Genomic DNA, 21,741 nt, shown 5'->3' on the forward strand with positions numbered 1-21,741 from the left:
CTGGTGTCCTCAGTCCAGACTGGCCATGAGCAGGTGCAGCTCGCGGAAGGCACTGCCGTGGCGGCCGCTCAGGCCCGACTTGCTCCTGACCAGGCCGCTGATGCTCTTGAGCTGCTTGTAGCAGAGCCGGCACTTGTGCAGCCTGCAGGCGGAGGGCAGAGCGTGAGGGGAGCGGGCCGGCCAGGGCCCTGTTGGCCCTTCGTGTCCACCCCTCTCTGGGGGCGGCGGGGCCCGGCGCAGAGGGCCCGGCCGGGCTCGGAGGAGCCTGGGTGTGACCCCCACCCCGAGCGGCCCCTCCAGCACCATCGCGGGCGCGCCCCGTACCCCAGCACAGGCCGGCGGCTGCGCCCTCACCTCTCCTCCCGGCTGATGTCCACCCCCACGGAGGGCGGGGCGGCCAGGATGTCTGTGATCAGGGGCAGAAAGCGCTGCAGGATCAGCTTCAGAGAGGTGCAGCCCGTCTGGACGTAGCTTCAGGGACGGAAGAGCCAAAACGGGGGCAAGGGCAGATCGGGGGGGCACGGGCTTGTTTCCCCGGCTCCGCGGGCTCGGAGGGGGCGGCAGCGCAGTGGCCGCGCCAGGGCACCGCGGGCGCCCCGCGGCCCCTGCAGGAGTGCCGCCCGCCCTCCCCAGGGGCAGGTGCGGCTTCCCGGCCTACCTCTCATACTTGCTCTGCAGAAGCTTCTCGATCTGCGGCAGGACGGTGGTGCACAGGTCCAGCTTCCACAGGGAGCTGGGGAGAGGGCAAGCCGTGCTCAGCGCTGCCCCACTCCACCCGCCCCCTCCCCCCCCCCAAGCCACTTACGCTTTCTGGTTGACGATGTTAAGGAGGTCCACCACCACCGACAGGTCATTGATGGCCACGGCCGAGTCCACCGACGTCTGTGCGGACAGAACCGTTAGGGGGCTGGGGCCAGAGGGGGCCTGGCCAGGCTGTGGGGTCTGCCGCGCGCTGTTTGTAATCCAGACGAGCACCCCCAGGCCTGCACAAGCAGCCTGTGAGGCCAGCAGCCCACCGGGGGTGGTGCCCAGGGCCCCCCGCCCCCCCCCCAGTAGCTCCCCGGGGCAGCCCAGCGCAGGGCAGGGCTTGCCTTGATGTCCCCCGTGGTCCACACGGCCCGCACGGTGTCCAGGTTCTTGTGGCGGCTGGTGAGGACGACACACATGGTGTCGTGTCCCTTGCGGATCTGCGACATGGCGTCCTCATCGACCAGTTCCGCCTGCTGGGGGCTCTTCACGGCCTGGCGGAACAGGTGCCCAGAGGCTGGCAGCGAAGTCCCCCCACTGCCTCCAGCCCTCGCCCCGCCCTTGGGCTGGGCTCCCCACTCACGGGCAGGAAGTCGGACACCTTCAGCCCGATGGGCTCGTTTCGGGTGGCAGGGATGATGGCAGGCTCGGCCTTGGGGGCGGGGGCGGAGGTGACGACGGGGGGCCGGGGCGGGACTTCGAGCTGGAGGGGTTTGGAGCTCAGTGGGTGGCCAGCCCGGGGCTCCCGAGGCCCCCCGGCGCGGGAGACCCTCCGCGCTGGTTCAGGCCTCCAGCGCCCCCCACTCCCGCCCCCGTCCCCAGGCCTGCCCCGGCCCGACATACGTTTGGCACCGGGAACTGCGTGTCCACAGCGGGGCTGGCCTTGGCTGCCTCCTTGGCTGTGGCCGCGGCCTTGGCTGCCTCCTTGGCTATGGCCACGTCTGTGGACACAAGCAAAGGTTCATTGGCTGGGGTCAGTGGATGGGACCGGTGGGGGGGCCAGGTGTATGTAGTTGGGGGTGACGGTTTGGGAGGTGGTGGGGCAGCTGGGAGGGAGCCCTGAGCAGTGCCAGGAGCGCTGTGCCCACCCCTCCCGCTCACCTGCCCGTATCTGACAGAGCAGGCTAGGGCTGCGTGTGCATGGGGCCCGGGGAGCTGCGGGGAGCTGCGGGGAGCTGCGGGGAGCGGCAGCCCCATCGCTGCGCTAGGACATGCAGGAGGGAGAGGCCCTGAGAGGCCCTCAGAAGCCTCAAGAAGGGAGACGGGAGACGGGGCCAGTGGCGGGGTGGGGTGCCATGGAGGACAGTGGGTGGTGGTTTCTCCCTGAAAGCCTCCAGCAGCAAAACCCCAGCACCAAGCAGTCACCGTGGGGCCTGCACCCCGGGGCCCCTTCCCTCCTCACAGGGCGGCCTGGCCCGAGCGATCAGGGCGGGGTGGGCCTGAACTCACCATCTTCTGGGGGTGCTGGGAAAGGCTCAGTCCTTCGGGGTGGCGTGCGGCCTTAAAAAAAGGGGTGTGAATGTGCCGTTGTGTAAACCGGGGAGATGGCAGTCACAGGAGTGAGTGAGGAGAGCAGGGTGAGAAGCCCGCCCTGCCCCGCCCCTTAAGGCCAGAAACCCGAGGAGGGGGCGGAAGTGGTTCAGTTAGTCATTAAACCAGCGGCCAACCGAGATCACAGGTCTCAGGCTGTTACAGGTGGTCTCGGGATGCAGGCCAGGAGATACGGAGGCGGGGGCCACTGTAGAGAATCCCCCGTCCTTACACAGCAACCCCGTCACACCCTGGAGGTCATCAGGTCGACGCAAGACCACTCCACACGGGCATGCCGAGGAAGACGGCTGAATCGGGGATCTCTGCCCTGGGAGGGCCCCGCCCCTGCCCGCCTGTGACCGCGCAGGCCCCTCTTTTACCAGACTGTCCCTTTCGGGGGCGCGTCTTTCTGCCCGCTGTGATCAGTCCAAGTGTCCTTAATTTTTCTCCCCCGTTTTCTAATAAACCTGCCCTTCTGGATACAACTAACGCCTCTGTCTCGTGGAGAAACTCGCCGCTGCCCATGAAGGGGAGCTCGGGTGAAACCTCTCCCAGACGTCACCCCAGGACCCCGCGGTCGGGACCCAGCACCTCTCCAAACCGGCCTCAACACCCAAATAGAGAAAAATCCTGACACCACCCCTAGTTAACACTTAACTCCGCCATTTCTACACTTGCCAGATGCGGCCGTCGCTGCACCCACCTCCCGGGGCAAAGCCCGCTGGGACTCTGCGGCCCCTCTGTCCAGCTTGCCCCTTCGCGGGGGCTGCTCGCTTCCCCCCCTTTCCACAATACACCTGCCCTCCTGGATGTAACGGGATGTCTCTGCCTCGTGGGAAACTGCCGCTGGAAGCGGGCGCTGAGGACGCTCCCCTCGGGGGTCACTCACCCCAGGACCCCGCTTTCTATCCCAAAGCAGGGCTCCAAACCGACGTCCCTCCCGACCCCCCTCCCTCCTGTCCCTCTGTCCGTCCGCCCCCTGCGCAGGGGCGGGCCCAGGCTCACTGATGCTGTTCTTGGGCTGGAAGATCTCGTTGTAGTCCTCGGTGTTCTGGATCTCTGCCCGGGACTCCCGCTCGTCCCGGTCATCCTCGCTGCTGGGGCTGCGGCGCTCACTCTCCGAGTTCTGCTTCACCCTGGGGCGCAGGGCCAGAGGGAAGCCGGGGCCCCCCGGTGAGCCAAGGCTCCCGGGGACACAGCCACCTCCCGCGCAGCGCCGCACCTGGGCCGGGGGCGCCTACCTCTGCGGCTTGCTGCAGGTGGTGGTGGGCCGCTCGTATATGCGCCGAAGCGGGGCGCTGGTCTGGGGCGGCTGCTGTGCCGGGGGCTGGCTGTCCTGCACGGGGTCCTGGGCCACCGTGCCTGTCCTGGTGACCCGCGTCAGGTCCACCACGTAAGACGACACGTTGCTCTGGGAGAAGGCCACGCCTATCTGCAGGAAGGGTAGAGCTGGGCTGGAGGGGAGGGACGGGGGGGGTGTCGGGAAGACCCGTGAGACGGCGGGGGGTGGGCGGCGCTCTCACCAGCTGGTCATTGCAGATGGCCAGGTCGGCCACTTTGCCCCAGTTGACGAGGACCACGTCGAAGCAGCGCTCGGGCTCCCAGCCGTAGACGCGTAGCGAGTCCTGGCAGCCGCTGTACAGGCAGCAGCCGTCGGGGTTGAAGAGGACGCTCCTGGGCCAGGCGAGAGGTGGCTGTGGGTCCCAAGAAACCCAGGGAGGCTGAGGGGCGCCCAGGACAGAAGGCAGCGGGAGCAGGGGTGCACGGCGCGCTCCGCGGAGCGGCCGGCTCACGCCCGCCGGCATACCTGACGGGCCCTGGCTCCCCTTCGATGCAGCTCACCATCTGGAATTTCTCCAGATCCCAGAAACGGATGGTCCTGCAACAGCGGCCAGGTTATGCCGGGGGCCCAGTTTCTCTCTCAGCACAGCTCCCCCAAGTGTCCCGCCCGCTCTGCTGGGGCCTGGCACGGGGAGGGCGAGCGGGGCTTTGGCCCAAACACGCCACGCAGGAGCAGCACCCGGGGCCCAGGCAGGGGGAGGCGCCAATGCCGGCGTGACGGGGGTCATCGGGCATACGACACCCCGGGACAGAGCGCCACGTGGGGGACACACAGGAGAAAGGGGGCGAGGGACAGCCGTCGCGGGGGGCAGGCCTGTCCCCTCTCACCTGTCGGAACTGCCAGAAGCCAGGAGGTACTCGTTGGGGTGAAACTCCACCACGTTGACAGGGCCCGTGTGGCCGGGGAACTCGGACATCATCTTGCCAGCAGTCAGATCCCAGAGCTGGGCGGTCAGGGCAGCGTGGAGGTCAAGACGAGGCCGGGCACCGCTGCCCCCTCCCTCCAGTTCGGCCTGGCTCCCCCTGCCCCGCCCTGTTCTGGAAAGGCCTGAGACTCGGGGCCCAGGGTCCGGTCAACAGGCCCAGCCCTACCGCCGCCCGGGCCAGCCGGCCAGCAGCTACCTTCACCATGTGGTCGTCTGCAGCTGATGCCAACCACTTCCCGTCGGGGCTGAACCGGAGACACCGCACGGCCTGGCTGTGCCCCTGAGAGAGGACGGAGTGCTGGCTCCCCCAAGGGCCCACGGTGGGGGCTTCTCTCCCCACCCCCCTCCACCATCCCTTGCCTGGCAAGCGGGGGCGCCCTGGGGCACAGGCAGAGGGGCAACCAGCCCCGTGTGGGCATCGGGGTAGGCACTTCCCCCTTGTGGCAAGGACTCCCGGTACGTAGGGCGCTCCAGGGGTCAGGCATGTATAAACACATAGTTTGGGACACGTCTCTTATGCCTCTGGGAGAATTAAAGGCCCTCTCTTCACGTCCAAGGGTCTAAACGTCGCCACAAATGATTCTTCACTGAACTCATGTGAGTAAGAACCTCCCTCACCTGATGGCACCTGTTACCTGTCTGCAAAGCCAGAACAGGGAGCACAGGTGGGGATACCTGGGCGCTGGGGGGATGCCTGGGCTCTGGGGGGATGCATGGAAAGTTGGGGGTAGAGGTGGACCCCCCTCCCCAGGCATAGCCACTCAGCTTCCTCTTTCTCATTTAGACTCTCATGTCTCATGCTCTCACACACACTGGAGCACAGTCCCCTCCCACCAGCCCCAGCCAGGGCCTGGACGTCACCCCATCTCCACGCCTGGGGGTGCCTGTGACATGATGAGCGGGGCGCCTGCCTTACCCTGTATCGGAAGACGCAGCCTTTCCTCCGGATGTCCCAGAGCTGTGGGAGAGGGGTACGAGGGCAGAGTCAGGAGCGGTCACCGCCAAGGTGGGCCTGGGCTGGAGGGCAGAGTCCAGCCAGGCCATACCCCCCAGAACGAAAGGGTCTGCAGAATGTTCACCAAAACGGGCAGTCGGGTGAGCAGAAACGCTGACGGATGCTTCCCTGGGAGGCTGTGGCCGCTGCCAGCAAGAGGGAAGGCGCCCGCACGGCGCCAAGGCCCCTCCCCCAGCAGGACACGGGGCCCGGAGCGGCATCTCACCTTGATGTTCGTGTCCTGGGAACCCGACGCTACAAACTCGCCGTAGGGGTGGAAATCCAGGCTGCAGATGTTGGCTTTGTGTCCCATGAGCGTGCGAAGAACTGACCGAGAAAAAGCAGACGACGGTGTGAGCGGCAGACGAGAAGGCCAGGGGAGGGCGGCCACTGTGCTCACGTGTGTGCGTGCGCCATTCACCGCACCGAACAGCTAAGAGCTCTAAAATGGGGGGCGGAGGGTAATCAGCAGCTTACTACCATCTGAGAGAAGACGGTCATCCTGTTACTACCTGGACCCCCAACAAGCCCCCTCCTGCACACTCCCCGAGAGCAAAGGTCCCGCGCCAGCAGAAACAGCTCGGGGACCAGACCCCAGGGGCGTGCAGCTTAGCACTGGGTGCACGCCACACCCAAGACGGCACAGGACAGGGATGCGGATGTTCAGGCTGGGGAAGAGGCTGCTGGTGGAGGAGAGAATCCAGGAAGCAATAATTCGTGGGTGAAGGGTTTTAGGAAGAGGGAAGCGGTGGGCACGTCTGGGTGGCCCTGGTGTTCACACCAGTCCGGTCCAAGGGATCTTGAGGGGGTCCTGGAGACCTCTGAGGTGCTGGGGCAGAGAGCACTGGCGCAGTCTTCGTGGGAGAGCTTCATCAGCAGTGGAACGGTTAACTCTTGTTAGCTGTTTCTAGGGTTGGCACCCGACCATGTTTCTACGCTCTGCTTTGACTGAGTGTATTTGAAAGGACTGGGGAGTTTGTTTTTAAAGGCCCCCAGTCTCACATCCCCACCTCTGTCTGGATGTCTGGATGCTTTGCTTTTTCCCAGCTTGTTAAAGGACATTTTCCGAGCTCGTTATTTCGGCCCCCACCTCCTGGTCATGTGATGCCACCTTCCCAAGGGGTGCACTCGGCCTCTGCCGGGAAGGTCAGGAGGCAAGGGTCCGTGCGCATATGTGCTCTCCCCGAACCCCTGCAGTGCCAGGAGGGGGCCAGGGCCGGATGCACAGATGAAGCAGCCGCCTGAGGTCGGTCAACACGAGCCAGAATGGAAACCAAGCTGCTTCTCCAGCAGCACCGAGCCAACCCGCTACCTGGTCGAGGGGCTCATCTGTCCAAGGCTCCCAGGACAGGGCCAGGAGCACCAGGGGTCGGGGTCCATGAGGGAGCCCCCCCCCCGCGGCAGGCAGGCCGTGAGGGGCGCCGGGCTGGGAATGAGCCGCCCCGACCACCTGCACTGAGGGTGACGAGGCTCCCGTACATCTGCCCAGTCGGTGACTCAAGTCACCAAAACCGGAGCGGCTGCCCTCCCGGGTCTCTGGAGCTGTCCTCTGCCGCCAGGGCTCCGCACTGCCCCGCTGGACAAGGCGGCCTTGGGCAGCCGAGGGCCCGCAGGCGGCAGGCTCGCTCGCATCCGTGCCAGTCCGCGTGCTCTGCGCCCTGCTGGCTCGCTGCTGCCCAGAGGACGCGGCAGGGCCCGCCCCGTGTGGGCTGTCCTGCGAAGTGCCCTTCCTTTCTGTGGGAGCCCTGACCCACCCTCGGCCCCCGGCTGCGCGGTGGAGAGCAGGCGGGACCACATTCTTCTGCGTGACCTCCGCCTGTGCGCCGCTGCTCAGGAGGCCCTTGGGAGGCCTCCGACGCCAAGTCCATTAGGGGATCAGGAACTGCCCAGGGGAGGGGGCTGAGGCCCGCCTGCCGCATCCCCTAAACCCGCTAGCCCAGAGGCTGCTTGGCCTCCTGCTGAATCTCTCTGACACAGGCCGTGTTTCGGGGCAGCAACATGGCGGCCAAGCAGCCGCCAGAACACGTCCTGCAGTGGGCGCCAGTGTGCCGCTCACGTGGTTTCGCTCACGCCGTGGTGGGTGGGGGCGGGCCTGAGGGGCAAGAGTCTCTTCACGGGACAGCCCCCCAGATTCAGAGCAGCATGGCCAGTGGCAAGCACCGGCGGGGGTGCTGACACCAAGCCCCGCGCCCCGGCCACCCCGTCTTTAACAAGCTCGGCGGCCTCCCAGGTGTCAGTAGCCCATCTCTCAGTTTGCTAACGTGGCTCCTCTGCATCAGAATCACCTGGAAGCCAGATTCTGGGCCACGCCCTGAGCTAGGGTAGCCAGGGGTCTGGGCCATGTGTCAGTAAATGAAGAACAGCCGGCCCGGAGTCCTGAGCCCAGGATTCCAGTGAAAGACCAAACGGACGCCATGACAGGCTTCAGAATGCTGCTGAACCAGCCAGGCCTAAGTTTCCGTTATCAACAAGGCGCCAAGGCCGAGTTTAACTGTAAATGTCCTAATCTTGCTCATCCCGTAGCAACAGCCGATTAGCAAGTAGGCAAGTAACCAGCACATAGCAGGAAAGCGCCAGGTGTCCAAGGTATGCGGGCCGATTAGCAAAGGTCACATCTTGCATGCATAGACCAACCGGGTTAAGACAAGATAACCTTGTTCAATGTCCACCAATCAATGCACTGCTGAGCTAAAACTCCCCTCTGCTGAGCTGAAACTCCCCTCTTCTGTAATAACAACCCTGCCTTCGCTGAGCTCGGGGCTCTCAACTTCGGAACTTCGGCCGCTGCATGTTGGTAGCCCAGGCTCAAGCTTGCAATAAAGACCCTCGTGTGCTTTGCATCAGAATCGGCTCCTTGGTGGTCTTTGGGAAACTCAAAACCCGGCACAACACCAGAAGCCTTCCGTCTTCGCTCTTTGCCACCTCTAGGACCTCCTCACTTTCCCATGAGGACTGAAATAGTCGCGGTGTCCCTGGCCTTTCTCTCGTCCCTTCCCCTTAATGAACGCGGCAGGTACAGGCCTCCCCAGACGTGAACTGCCTTCTGACCAGCCTCGGCAGCCCAGCCAGCCCCATCTGCTCCTCCTGGCCCTCAAGCCCGGCAATGTCCGAGCACGGCGGTCCCCTGTCCTCTGCGTGGCCAGGCCGGGGTGCCACGCCCTAGACCCAAGGCACACAGCCCGTTGTCAGAAAGATCCTGGGGCCCTTGCTTTCTCAAACAGAAGGTGACCAGAGGGACGCCATCACCCCAGAGGCCAGGAGCGCCACCTTTCCTGAGGCCCCACAAGCAGATCACGGTCCTAGGGCAGAACAAACCTGGCCACGGGCAGTGCTCTGAAGTGATGCTCAACCAGCTGTTGGCATGGGCATGGGTGAATGCCACAGAAACTGCCAGAGTCCAGGCCCACCCTCCCTGGTGGTGCAATGGGTTAGGACGCAGCACTGCAAGCTAGCACAGCCACTTCTGTGTGAGTTCGATCCCCGCCCCGGAGGTGACCCACATGGCACAGCAGACCTCTCCTGACCCGCTCACTGCTCCCCTCAGCAGTGTACTTCATCAGTCAGCCTGTTCTCCCCAGTCAGTCTCTGGTGAATCCTCTCACTGCCCCTGCACCTCTGGCCTATTCCCCAGTTCCGTATGCATAAATAAATAGATCGTTAAAAAATTAAATAAACTGTCAGAGCCAAGCTTCTCTTGGCAACACTGCACTCCAGTCATGTGGGCTGAGTGAGAGGCAGCCCCCAGTTTGAAGGAAAGTGAGACAACCCATGTGCCCAGATCTACAGATTGGAAGAACCCAGCTACAGCCTGGCACAGGGATGAAAACAGACCCACCCACGCCCGTGAATGCTGGCACAAAGACCTGACCGGCCTGCAGAGAAGTGAGAGGAGGGAGAAGCAGTCCCACACCAGGGCGCCAGGGGGCAGCACTGGCCTCCAACAGCCACCCTGGAACTTGAAAGGCAAAGGAGCGGCACCTGCCGAAAGCTGAGGGCAATATTCCCCATAGAGGCACGGGCCAACGAGGCCATTTCCCGCCAATGGAAGGTCTCTAAAGCGGCCCCTCCCGCACCCTCCAAAATAAGGGAGAAAACCAAGACACCTGACACCTGGGGCCTGAAGAGGCAGAGAGATGAAAGAGCCCCCCCAAGATGAGACAGGGAGGGCCCTTCAGGCTCCCAAGCCGCCAAGGTGGGGGGGGCAAGTTGGGGCAGGGGGTCTGAGGGATGGCAGCTGTACTCCTGGCAGAGAACTTGGGGTTGAATTAGTCACGAGACGGAAAAGGTGCCGATGAAAAACAACTAACTCCAGGGCAGCGAAGTTATACAAAGACAGACAGAAACTCAGCCATGACTGTTACCTACGAGGTCATCATATAAACACTGACTATTTAAAAGGTGATGTGGGGGCGGGGTGGAGAGGAAACGTGGGTGAGAGCTGGGGGCAGCTCTGTGACCGCCCACCTCTCCCCCATCGCAGGAAGACAGCAGGTGACTTGCAAGAGGGCAGAAGTGCAGCTGAACCTTGTTCAGCAGAGGCGGCAGGGAGTGAGCGGAGGCCCCGGGGTGGGGATGGGGGCGGCTTCCTCCAGGGGTGATCACGGCGCACTCCCAGCACCTGCCTGTAAAACCGTGTATGTGCAACTCCAGGCGAGGTGAGAACCATTGTCAGGTGGGGCCGCGTGGCGCCGGCCCCGAGCCAGGCCGCCGGCCCCCCCCGCTCTGCCGACAGGACCACCTGGTGCATTTCTGCGAGCCCTGCGGCATGGGATGTCCTTCCAGGGCCTGAGCCCACAGAGACACCCCACCCGGCCTCGCCGCCGGCCGTTCAGACACCGCCCGGGGCCCCTCTGTGCTGCTGCCAGCTATCACGGACACGGGGTGGGGGTCCCCGGGAGCCACGGGGCCTGGCCGGCATGCCAGCCTGGCAGGGCAGGCTCCTGAAGGAAGCGGCAAAGCGCGCGACAGCCCGAGGGCAGCACAGCCGTGGGGCAAGCAAGCGGCACCTACTTTTGGCAGCTTCCAGGTCCCAGACGCGGATGGAGCCCGACTGGGAGCCCGCCACGATGAGCTCCTCGGGGGTGTTGAGGCGGACGCTCTCCACTGGCGACGTGTGACCCGTCAGGCTCTGTGGGGAGAGGGGGCGGCTTCAGCACCTGCACGGACTGACCCCCGGAGGCTGCCCCAGGTCCGGGATTCCCGGGAAGAGCGTGTTCTCAGGCGGGCAGGTTGCGTCAGAGGCCGCACCAGCTCCCCTGCTCCCCTCAGCCCTGGCTCCCAGGGTCAACGGCGGGCCGGGCCCGTCACCCCCACCTGCGGCCCTCCCGGTCCTGCTGTGGCCCTGCACGTGGGTGTCACCTGCAGAGGTGGGGGCCCAGGCGGCAGGGAACCGCTGACCCTTTCACCCTGAGTCCAAACCACGCCTGCCTCGGCTCTGCTCCCACCTCCACTCTCAGCCTGGCTCAAGCCCCTCAGGAGGGGACCAAGGCAGGACAAGGGCCTGGCTGCGCAGCGACACACACCTCACCCTCGCTGGGGAAAGCCAGCACCCCTGGGGGCGGCCCCCACCGGAGGACGCTGGGGGACGAAGGCTGGAGGCAGGGGCACGCTGGCGAGATGGAACGGGCTGCAGCTGGTGAGCTGAGCCCAGGCCCCAGGCCCTGCTCCTTGGGAGGGGTGGGAGGGGCCGGCACTTCCGGCTGTCTGGAGAGGAGGCTGCATCTGAAGTCCACGCGTCTGCAACCCCTGCCCCGTACTGCCCCAAGGCCGGCTCCCTCAGTGCTGGCTTAGGTGACGTCCCCTCAGGGGCTGGGGCGATGGGGGACCATGACTCCTTGCGGAAGTCCCCCACATACAGTTACAGGCAGCTTGTCTGGCTCCAAACCCCACTGGCAGGAGTGTGGCGTGTCAACGGGTTCAAAGTTCCAGGTCCTGAGCCCACCCGTTGCCGTTGGCCACTCAGACACGGCGACACCTGGACACCACTGTCTCTACACATGCCCTGCACCCCAGAAACTCCACCGCACAGCTGCCCCTCCACACACTCACACACGAGGCATAGACCTGGGCTCCCCCCGCAGGGATGGCTGGACAGCAGGTTGTGACAAGAGACATGCCTGTGACGGGAAGCTGGGTATAAGCTGTGGTCCCCACAGCCCCCCACGCAACGGACACTTTCGGCCAGATAAATGAATGAGGCTGCACTCCAGCTACAACACCGTCCAGTCCCCGTGATGCTCTCAGAGAGAAAAGCTAGAGGGCAGGTGTGAGGTACGAGGTCAAGGGTATGAAGAAAGGGGGGCTCGGGAAGACAGACATAACTGCTCACAAATGTGTAAAATCATGGGGGCGCGGGGGGGGGGAGCGGGCAACGGAAATCAGGAGCCATGTTGTCCCCAGGGAGTGATGTGGGGTCAGGGGGAGATGGGAGACTTCAGTTTTCCGCAGATCATCTGGAAGTGAAACTGAGTTCACACGTGCTCAAAAATAGCTCCCGGTGGACCACCGGCTGAGGGGCGGCGAGGCCTAAAATAAGGAGAGGATGGGCTGGGCTGGGCAGGGCAGGGGGGCATTGAGGGGCCCGCTCTGTGGTGATGAGGGGGGACAGGCACTGGATGAGGCCAGCCCCCAACTGCTGTGTCTCTGCAGGGGCAGGAGCACAGGTCACTTCACGTCCCTGGTTCTTTCTCACCTTGTACATGTTACTTTGACAAGGGGGAGAGAGTTTAGGAGGGAGCTCACTGGAACCCTAAAAACAGTGGCAAAGAACAATCTTTATTCTGGTCTCACCCCTGGCCGTGGTTCAGGGCAAAACCCAGATGGTCACTGGGTCTCCCCAAAACACCGAGGTGATCACCTCCCACCCCTCTTGACTTGGCCAAGATTCCCCAGAATGACAACTCCTTCTGCTCTAAGGGTGGGGGCAGCCGCCCGCGGCGGCCAGTGTAAGTCAGCTCCTGGCTGGCCATTAGGCGGTGCGTTTCCAACGCTTTGTAAAAAGCACATCCGGGGCTGGTCCTAATGGCCACAGATCTGCTGGAGGTTTAGCGAGGCGAGGCTGTCGATCGCTGTGGCTGAGCCCGACCCTGGAAATGCCCTCCATATGCTGGGAGCAGGGCCGGGCCAAGTTAGTTCTGGCCCGCTCCTGTCACGCCACGGGGTCATTTAAAAGCCCGTTGTGGCCCTCCCTGGTGGCGCAGCGGGTTAAAGCACAGCACTGAGAAGCTAAAGCCACTTCACATGAGTTCGATTCCCACCTGCCCCGGAGGTGACCCACATGGCGCGGCAGACCTCTCCTGACCCGCCCGCTGCTCCCCTCAGCAGTGTGCTTCATCGATCTGCCTGTTCTGCTCCCCACTCTGTCTCTGGTGAATCCTCTCACCGCCCCTGAGTCTCTGGCCTGTACCCCAGTTCTGTATGAACAAATAAAAAAAAATAAATAAAAATAAAAAAATAAAAAAAGCACGTTGCAGAGGAATATTGGCTGATGCAGGAAAATGCTCACATGTTGTTATTTTAAAACCCGGGCTCCGGGAGAGTCAGACAGGGCCTGAACATGCTGTTGGGTGGTTACGTGCGCGTAGGTGCGCACAGTTCTGCACACACGCACACGCACACACACGTGAAAGGTGTGTATGAGCACCTAGAAGGACCCAGACCGAAATAGCGGCTGCCAGGGTCTCCGGGTAACGGAAGTGCGAGTAATGAATGCCTGCATGCCTTCTCTCCTTACGCTTTCTGCTTTGCAGAACTTTTTGGTGCTGAATGCAGCTGTGTAACCAGCGGGGAGAAGCCGTTAAAGGCGGCTCGCTAACAGTTCCACCAGGTGCACTCCATCTTTTTTCGTGGACCAAGGTGGGAGGTGAGTGAAAATAAACACGCCCTCCCACCCCCACAGAGCCGACAGGTGGCCTCAGGGCTGGCGGGCTCATCAGAACTTTCTGGCACTGGCGGCCTGGAGTTCTGCCCACAGCCAGGAGACTCCCCCATTCCCAATGGCTGCCCCCCAGCATCCAGCCATTCTGGGGTGTCCTGGGCCTTCCTGAGCCGATGGCTGGAGGAGGCACTGTTGATGTTGAGCTGTGTCTCCCCACCCTCAGGCTGGGCCCCTGAAGGATAGGGGCAAGGGGGTGCTGGCGCCTAGACAGTCTGAAAAGCTGCCTGCCGGCCCTCCCCAGGCCCGACCCAGCCCCTACCGCGAGGCTCACCATGATGCAGTTGGGCTTGTTGATGGACCACAGGTTGACGCGACAGTCATCCCCGCCCGTGGCCAGCAGTCTCCCGGAGGCCTTCCCCAGCACCAGTGAGGACACATTGCTGGCATGGGCGACGATCTCCTCTGTGTACAAAGGGCAGAGAGAAGCTGTCAGGGGCTAGACCGGGCCCCGTGAGGCAGCACAGGCCCTGCCCTGCTCGCCTCCACTTCAGCTCTGGCCCCTGTGGCTCCCCTCTGGTGCCAGGTGCCCCATGGGCTGCAGGACCAGCAGACAGGTAGGGCTTGGACCCAAGGCAGCAACCGACTCTCGACTCGGCCATTCCTGTCCTTCAGGCGCCACAGTTTCTTCCTGTCTCTGGACATCATCGGGCCATGACTGCGTTATTAGTTTCAATTTTTAACCTGACAGGCTGCTTTTATCCAGCTGTCCTTTAAGCAGCATTAGCTATGAAATTACACTCGGTATGTTCACTTCCACCTTTCCTGTCATATAGTAAGAAAGATGAAAACATGGAGTCAGGTACCACGGACGCCCCTCGACTCCAGACACGCCGCCTCCAGGTAAGCTCGCCCAGGGCGCCAGCCCTGCTCCAGAATCATGGACCGCGTCCTGGCCTCAGCTCTCCACTGCGGCCGTGCGGCCTTTGACAGGCCACTCACCCCTCTGGGCCCCGGCTGCTTGTCTGGTAGAGGTGGGGAATAATAAAGGCTGGCTTGGGTGCTGCTGAGGATCCTGGAGCACGGGGAGGGCCGCTGGGTAGGAGAGAGGGCCTCCAGCTGTCAGGCAGGCGAAGGGTTAGTCACCACAGGGAGACCAGGCGGGCACAGCAGTGCAGGCTGTGTGAGGAGGCGCCGGGGCACAGTGGAGAGCCCTGGGCGCCAGGGTGGGACTGAGGGCTGACTGGACAGAGCGGGAGGTCTGGCCGTGGTGGGCAGTCTGGAGCTTGGGCCCTTGGCCTGGACGGTCAGTCATGGGGCAGCGGATACAGGCCTCAGAAGGCATGGGGTGGGCCAAAAGGTGGGGGGCAAGGCTCCAAGAGGCAGCCAGGCCTCCACTCAGTGCCGGAGTAAAGTTCCCCCTGGGAAGCAGAGGAGAGAAGACAGGTCTCCCCCAGACAGTGGGGAGATGCCCTGAGGCAACTGGGAGGCAGCCCTGGGTGAGGGCTGGGGCTCTGCAGTTCCACAGAAGGGCTTCCCTGCGCTCCAGCTCCAGAGCCCACCTGGGGGTGCTGTTGGGCTTGAGGCCACAGGGAAGTTGGGAAAGTGCCAGCCAGGGGGCCTGGCAACTGCCCAGGGGACCAGGTGACAGGCTAGACCTCCCCGATGACACCCAACTTCAGGGCCCAGCCACACCAGAGCCAGCACAGGTGGCTCCCAGCCCTGAAGCCCCAAATGTCACCTAGGGCTTTGGGGACCCCGCCATTTGGATCCAAGGGAGCTGGGTTGCTCTCTAGCCCTAACTCAGCCAAGGAGCCTTGTGTCCTCTGGGGAGTGTCGGGATAGACGCCTGCGGGGCTCTGGGCTCTGGCTCCAGACACCTGTTTGTTCAAAAGCATCTGCTGGGCCCAAGTGATTGCCCAACCCAGAAAGGGCAAACCACCTCTCCCAGAGCACCATGCCCAAGCCTCAGGCCGTTCCCCTAAGACACTCCCCATAAGCTGGCCTCCACCGTGACCCAGCCACTGGCCTGTCAGCCCCAGCTCTCATCTCCCCAAGCGAGGTCTGGCTGGGTCCCGCCTCCCCAGGCTCCTGGAGATGCCCACAGTCCATAGTACAATGTTCCCCAGCAGCCTGCTCTGCCCAGCTCCGGGGGGTGGGGGGTGGGGCAGTGAGAGGCAAGAGGGGTGAGGTTCTTCCGTGATAGACTGAGGGGTGGCTCCTAGGACCAGACTCTGGGATGACAGCGATTTGGAGGAAGGGCCCTTCTGGAAGAGCTCAAAGCACTTTCCTGCCCTCTAAGCAGCCTCACCAAGTCTGACTAGAGTCCATGGAGGGGTGGGGGTGCAGTGGGGGGAAAGAGCACGGGCATCAGGTAAAGAAGGCCGGAGCACAGGGCACTGGCCCAAGAGCCCAACTCTGGCCTAAAGGACAGTCTCCACCCACGGCTTGGGTCTGTGGGGAGTGAACTGTAACGCAAATAAACAGAAGTCTCAGCACCTCCTGGAAAGCCAGCTGGCTGCTGGCTCCGCCCTGTGACACAGGCCACACCACTTTCCCAAACTCAGGGGGCACAACCCAGGCCACGTGTCCCAATCAGAGCTGGGGAACACGACGCCCGGTCATGTTACCCAAACCCCAGGCTAAATACTTGATGGTTAGGCCTGGTCTTTCAGATAAATCCAACGCCTAGAAGAGCTGGGGGCTTTGTTCAGGTGTCCCCCCCCGACCCCCCCCCAAAACCTCAGCAACCTCATGTGACCCCACATGTTCCTCATGGCTGTGCCACAGCCTGTGCCTACTTCCAGGACATTAAGCTTCCTGCCCCAGGGCCTTTGCACGTGCTGTTTGCACAGCTTACACTTTCTCCTGCTCCCAGCCTCCATCATCAAGTTAACCAAGTCAAAACACAGGTCCCAGCCTGGATGAGAGAAGTGGAGGTGTGTGGTTACCCGATTCCTGCCTGCCACTCTCCCCAAGCTGAGCCCCAGGGCTCAGGGACCCTCTGACCCCCTGAACACAGGGACCTCATCTATTTCACCCTCCATTGTCTTCCCCGCACTTGTGTCTATGTCAGGAAAGACCAGCGGTCAAAGGGACAGACACACAGCCCCAATAAACAGAGTCACCATGTGCAAAGTGCACTCTAGGCGTGACCCATGACAGGGTTCTCCCAGAACTCTGGGCTGATGAAGAATAACTTGAAACTGGCCCAAACCTCTCATTTTACAACTGAAGGCACTGAGGTCCGGCAAGGGGCTTTGCCCAGGCTCTCAGTTAAAAAGTGGTGGAGCCATGCAAAGCCAGGGCAGCCCCCAGCAGGGGTCTGAGTGTGCCACTTCCATGCCAGCTGGTCCTGAGAGGTGGGGGAGCCCCAGAGAGGCAGCAACATGCAGAACAGCAGCTCTCAACACATGAACGCAGAACCCTGCCTTCAGGGGCACTGAATCACCACTATTTTTATACCACCACTGCTTTTCACACTGTCTTTGCTCACAAGCGGAGTTTTCCGGAAGATACGTGACAGGTATTGACATCATCGCCGATGGAGTGTTTGATTGCAAAGTCCCGTGTTTGAAAGCGCCTCAGCATTAACTTCTAACGTGGTAAATACTGACAAATATAGCTCCTATGAACAAAACTCTTTGGGGTCTTCAGTACTTTTTAAGAGCATAAAGGAGTTCTACAAGCAGAGCCTGGAACTGCCAGTGTCGAGTGCTGTTATACTGGGGGTGCCCATGCCACTACATGCCAGAGCCCTTTTGGCACCCCTCTGCTCACCTCGCCCCCGCCCAGTCCTGACGCCCTCATCTCAGGGGGCACTTGACTCGTGAGAGGTCTGAAAATGCTGGGAACATCTTTCACACTTTCTCACCCATCCACCGGTCAGCCTAACCGGAAATCCTGCACTAACTTTATGCTCATCATCTCACCTGAATCTCAGAGCAGCTCTAGGAAGTAGGTGTGATCACCTCACAGACAGGAAAGTAAGCCTCAGAGAGGCTACGTCACACCTGCCCAAAGCCGCTCAGCTAAGAAGGGCCAGAGTCACAATTTGCATCTTGGTCTCTCACTAAGGCTGGGGACTCCCTCCCTGGACCAAAAAGCCAGAGACAAAGTCGGGGACTCAAGCAAGAAGCAGCTAACAGAAAATGGGGTGAGAAAGAAAAATGAAAACCACTCACGCAACTTCCAGGCGGTCTTGGTCACCACAGGGGTGGCCATCCTTCAGCTGGCTGGCACCCGAAGCTTCACCCACAGAGCAGACAGTGCTTTCCTCCTGGGGTGGGGGTGGATCCCCCCCAGATCAGCCAATCAAGTTGGCAGGGAATTCCCACACATCCAGGCAGAGGGAATGCCTCGTCTTGCGGCCCAACCACCTCGCGGTTTTAAATCATCCACAGCAGCAGCCTGTGTCCGTCCGATGGGATCCTGGGTCATGGAGTGTCAGGCTTGAGCCATCTCAGCTCACCACCGGGCTGGAAGGCAAAGGGGCGATGATGGCTTGTGAGGAACCCCAAGTGGTGGCCTGGGGACCCTGGGTTTGCAGAACTGCGGCTGCAGCTCCCTGCATCATCCAGGCCACTTAATCAAGACAGACACCCACCAATACCCCAGAGCCAGGAGCTGCACTGCAAAGTAGGTTTGAGAAGCCGGAGAGAGGCCACCTGGGGGAGGCTGACTTGGAACCCAGGAAAATAAAGAGGTCCTTCCGGAGGCCAGGATGCTGGGAGGAGTCTGTTCCAGAATGCTGGCCACCTGAAGTGCAGCAGCCGCAGTGGGGCGGGGAAGACCACATGTCTGCAGTTCAGATAGATTTCTGGGAGTCACTGTTTTTTGTCTGATGTATGGGAAGGGGGTGGAGCCAGAAGCTAAGCTTAGTGGCCCATGAGAGGCAGCCCACAGCCAGGCACTGGAGTCTTCTCCGGGGAGAATCACAAAGAGGGCCCTGAGGAGTCTTCTCCCCAGTCCGTGGCCAGGGAATTACTCCTGGCCCCTGCGATTCGCAAGGGCAGTGCTGGGAACGAGGCCCCAGCACGATTCGAGTCAGAATGACTCCTGAACCATACAAGGCTACCTCCCCCGGTCATGACCCCCGTCCTCCACACCGCCTTCCCGAGAGCCCCCTGCTCTCCGCATCTTCCTGCTGGTTCCCCCGCTGCCTCTCCAGTGCTCCGGTGCACGTCCTGTCTGCTGAGCTCCCCGACTTGGCGCCTGCCTCCTCTGAACCCCTCTACTTCTTCCCCCCTCTGCTTTCTGTATCCCCCATTCATTCACTGCTTTTTGGGTCCCTACTCATCACCCATCCTCCGGCAGACCCCCAGCTCTGCTTCCGGCCTCCCTGGTTTTCCCTCCAGCCCCCAGGCGGGTCCCGCCAGTCCCGAGGCTGGGGTTGGCCCCTCGGCCTCGCCCGATCCTCCCACTCCTCTCAGCTGGCCAGGCACGGTGTCCAGCGTCCCCTCTGCCGGAGCCCTCTCTTCTGCCGCCGCCGCCGCCCGCCCCGCCCCGCCTGGCTCGGCCGACTTCGCCGCCCACGGTGGCCTAGCCTCGTCGCCCCCTTTGCCCACTCTACCTGCAGCGGCGGCTCGGGAGGCCGAGGCTCTGCTCCAGGGGCGACCCCCACTTGCCTCCATCCCCTACTCTGATTGGACGCTGCTTGACAACCGACCCTCACAACAAAACCTCCGGGTCATAGCCCCGCCTCCCTCACTTGTTTCACCAATCAGCCGCCGCAGACACTCCGCCTCTCGCTAGACTTGGCCAATCGAAAGAGGCGCTTATGCCGCTTTTCGAAGTACCCGCCCTCTTTACCCGAAATGGACTAATCACAAGCATGGAGCGTACAAGAGCCGCCTCTCAGCCTCTGTTGAACCAATGAGAGCTGCCATTTTCTTGGTCCCGCCCCCGCAGCCGGCTTTTCCTTTCCTTCCCGTCCTCGAACGGGAAATTGCATTTGAAAAACACTGAGCGACGCCTTCCGCTTGCGACTCCACCAATCGCTTTAGCAAGTGCTCTATATTAACCAATCAGCATCAACATTATTGGCAAGCCCATCTCCCAGCTATCCAATGGAAAGGGGACTTCGGGAGGAGGGTGACGCCACTGGCCTTCCATCTTGGAGTGGGGCGAAGCGAGGGTGAAGCCTTAATCAGCATTTTGCCGCGATCCCTGCTTCCACCGTTTTCCCCCGGGCGCTGCCACGGTGATCTGAGGACTCTGCCCCTCTACTTTGGCTCGGACGCGGGCTTGACTCCTCCATAGGAGACCTCAGGTGGAAAGGAGCCAGATCCCGAGTCTGGCGTGGAACCTGCACGGCCGAGACCTCGGTGGATGGATGAATGGGCTGCTCTTTTAAAGGGACCGCCCTGTAGTTCCCTTTAACTTTTTGGCATTTCTCTGATATTTTCATTGAAATAACAGTGGTTCTAACATTATATTCCCTTTTAACTTATGAAAAGCTTCAAAGTGAAAATTTGAAAGAAAACCGTTGTATAGTAGTTTTAAAAATACAGTGTACTTACCCCATGGGTTTACATTTTCATTATTTGCTAACATTTTGCCAATTTACTTTGACTGATACGTCTACTTTTTTTCTGACTCAAGCGAAAGTTGAGACATCGTGAGATTTCACCCCTGACATTAGGTATTAAGTATGTAGATCTTAAAAACAGGCCCTTACCCTATATAATCATTGTACCACCACCTCTAACAGAACTCATATTCTCTAACATCTAACTCAAATGAGATTTCCTGTATCATTCTAAAAATATCTTCAATTTTTGTCTTAACTAGATGATCATTCCTATCAAAGAATGGCAATTCACAGATTCAGGTTGGAATCTAGAAGGATCCCTGAGGAGGGACCAACTTAGGGGACTTTTGTGGAAAGATGAAATACGTGGACAGAGAGAAGAGAATTAGTATAACAAGCTTAACCTGTTCTGGGATACACTTAATTGGTTACTGATTCTCCCTGTAAAAATTCCGTCATTTCTTTAAGAAACCTTGGAGCAAACAATTGTTTCGGAAGTCATGTGGATCCCAGGGACTGAAGATTAGGCACTTTTTGCCAGTGATTAGAAGTTAAAAGCTCCTTTAGCTAGATCAAAGACAGGTGAGACAGCTTCTCAGGAATGGCTCTGCAGATGTCAACTTTCCACACAGAGTCAGCATAGTTGGCTTTTTAGAGCTCATTCTGTTTCAATCCCCTAATTTTGTGTGTTTTTTTTTTTTTTTATGATTCTGATCTTTCAGTTGGAACGGGCCTTGTCCGCCACCCCAAATGGAGTTTGTCTGTTTCTCTCTGAATTTTACCATTGTCACTTTGTGAGCTGAGCCACCCTAGTCCCATGGAGACCTGACTAGCTGTTTAAAGGTAGCAGTGGGCCAGCTGCAGAGATACTGCAGCATTCCAATGGAAAGGGGAAGGGGAAGCAAGGGAATTGGATGGGGGGGCCCGGGAGGGGGGACCCCTACTATAAAGAAGGGAAGGAGAAAAAGGCTGGTGCTGGTGCAGTGATACCTGAGGTGCAAATACAAGTTCAAAGTGTGTTCATTTATAGGGAAATCATGAGAAGCAAGGCAGACAGGGCTCTTGGGGGGCAGGGGTGGGTGGGTGGAAGGCAGTGGGGCCAGGTCATTAGCTGAGGGTAGGAGCAAGGGGCTGGCACCTTCAACTGAGTCCCATAAAGGGCATTCAGGGAACAGAGGAGCAGGAGATCGTCAAGCAAAGACCTTGAGGAACTCCACCAGGCGTGGATCCTTGTAGAGCTTTTCCTCCAGGGCCAGGTACTTCAGTGGGGCCAGCTCCTTGTGTCTGAAATTAGAGGGGGGAGCAAGAGGTGGTGGGAGGTAACACAGCTGATGCCCCAGCTTTCTAGTGGGCCCCCTCTGGCTCTCAACAGCCCCTCACCGATTGAGCCTCTGCTCCAGGATGCGGATGCGGAACATAGCCTGAGAGCAGTAACTCAGGTACAAGTCTTCATCCTCGGCCGTCAGGGTCACCTGGTTCTCCTGGTACCACTGCTGCTTCTTCTGCAGCTCCTGGGTCTCCTGCAAGCACAGGGAGGAACGGGCAGGAAAGCTGATGAGGGCTGACCGTAGCCCAGGCAGCAGGCAGCTGTCCTGCACGCAGAAGCCAGAGGAGCAGAGAAGAGGGCAGCAAAGCATCTTGGGTGGGGCCACGGGGCGCCTGCTGGGAGGTATAGCTCATGTCAGAACGGTCAGGGGCAGGGTTGAGACACGTGCGTGGTGCCAGACAATTACTGGTATGTTCAGAGACTTCCTTCCTTGTCTGCAGAATCAGGGCCACTGCAGACACACCTGCCCGT

At 61.0% G+C, this 21,741-nt stretch overlaps 2 protein-coding genes across 3 annotated transcripts in view; both read right to left on the bottom strand.

Moving 5' to 3' along the window:
- Positions 1-6: 6 nt before the first annotated feature.
- KATNB1 (katanin p80 (WD repeat containing) subunit B 1) lies at positions 7-19,053 on the bottom strand. 2 transcript variants are annotated; one of them, XM_004690525.2, is made up of 20 exons: positions 18,984-19,053; positions 17,596-17,889; positions 13,746-13,876; positions 10,549-10,666; positions 5,765-5,865; positions 5,461-5,502; positions 4,741-4,824; positions 4,447-4,562; positions 4,085-4,156; positions 3,801-3,951; positions 3,519-3,709; positions 3,283-3,413; positions 2,197-2,247; positions 1,591-1,688; positions 1,331-1,450; positions 1,092-1,241; positions 806-882; positions 659-733; positions 355-471; positions 7-142 (listed from the first exon to the last, which is right to left on the bottom strand). In XM_004690525.2, exons 2-20 carry the CDS (start codon positions 17,633-17,635, stop codon positions 10-12), a joined length of 1,998 nt encoding a protein of 665 aa, XP_004690582.1. In that variant the 5' UTR covers positions 17,636-17,889; positions 18,984-19,053; the 3' UTR covers positions 7-9. The 2 variants fall into 2 exon arrangements, with proteins under 2 accessions (XP_004690582.1, XP_012586191.1); XM_012730737.1 differs by lacking the exon at positions 18,984-19,053 and adding an exon at positions 18,018-18,490.
- A 1,965-nt stretch (positions 19,054-21,018) lies between these two features.
- DRC7 (dynein regulatory complex subunit 7) overlaps positions 21,019-21,741 on the bottom strand; it is a 15,961-nt gene continuing 15,238 nt past the window's right edge. The window contains exons 15-16 of the mRNA XM_004690244.2: positions 21,324-21,463; positions 21,019-21,227 (exon numbers count right to left, since the gene is read on the bottom strand). Coding sequence (XP_004690301.1) covers positions 21,134-21,227; positions 21,324-21,463 — 234 coding nt within the window. The 3' untranslated portion in view covers positions 21,019-21,133. The remainder of the gene's footprint in view (positions 21,228-21,323; positions 21,464-21,741) is intronic.

The sequence above is a fragment of the Condylura cristata genome, unplaced genomic scaffold (genome assembly GCF_000260355.1).
Source record: "Condylura cristata isolate star-nosed mole 26May11 unplaced genomic scaffold, ConCri1.0 scaffold00028, whole genome shotgun sequence".
Lineage (NCBI taxonomy): Eukaryota > Metazoa > Chordata > Mammalia > Eulipotyphla > Talpidae > Condylura > Condylura cristata.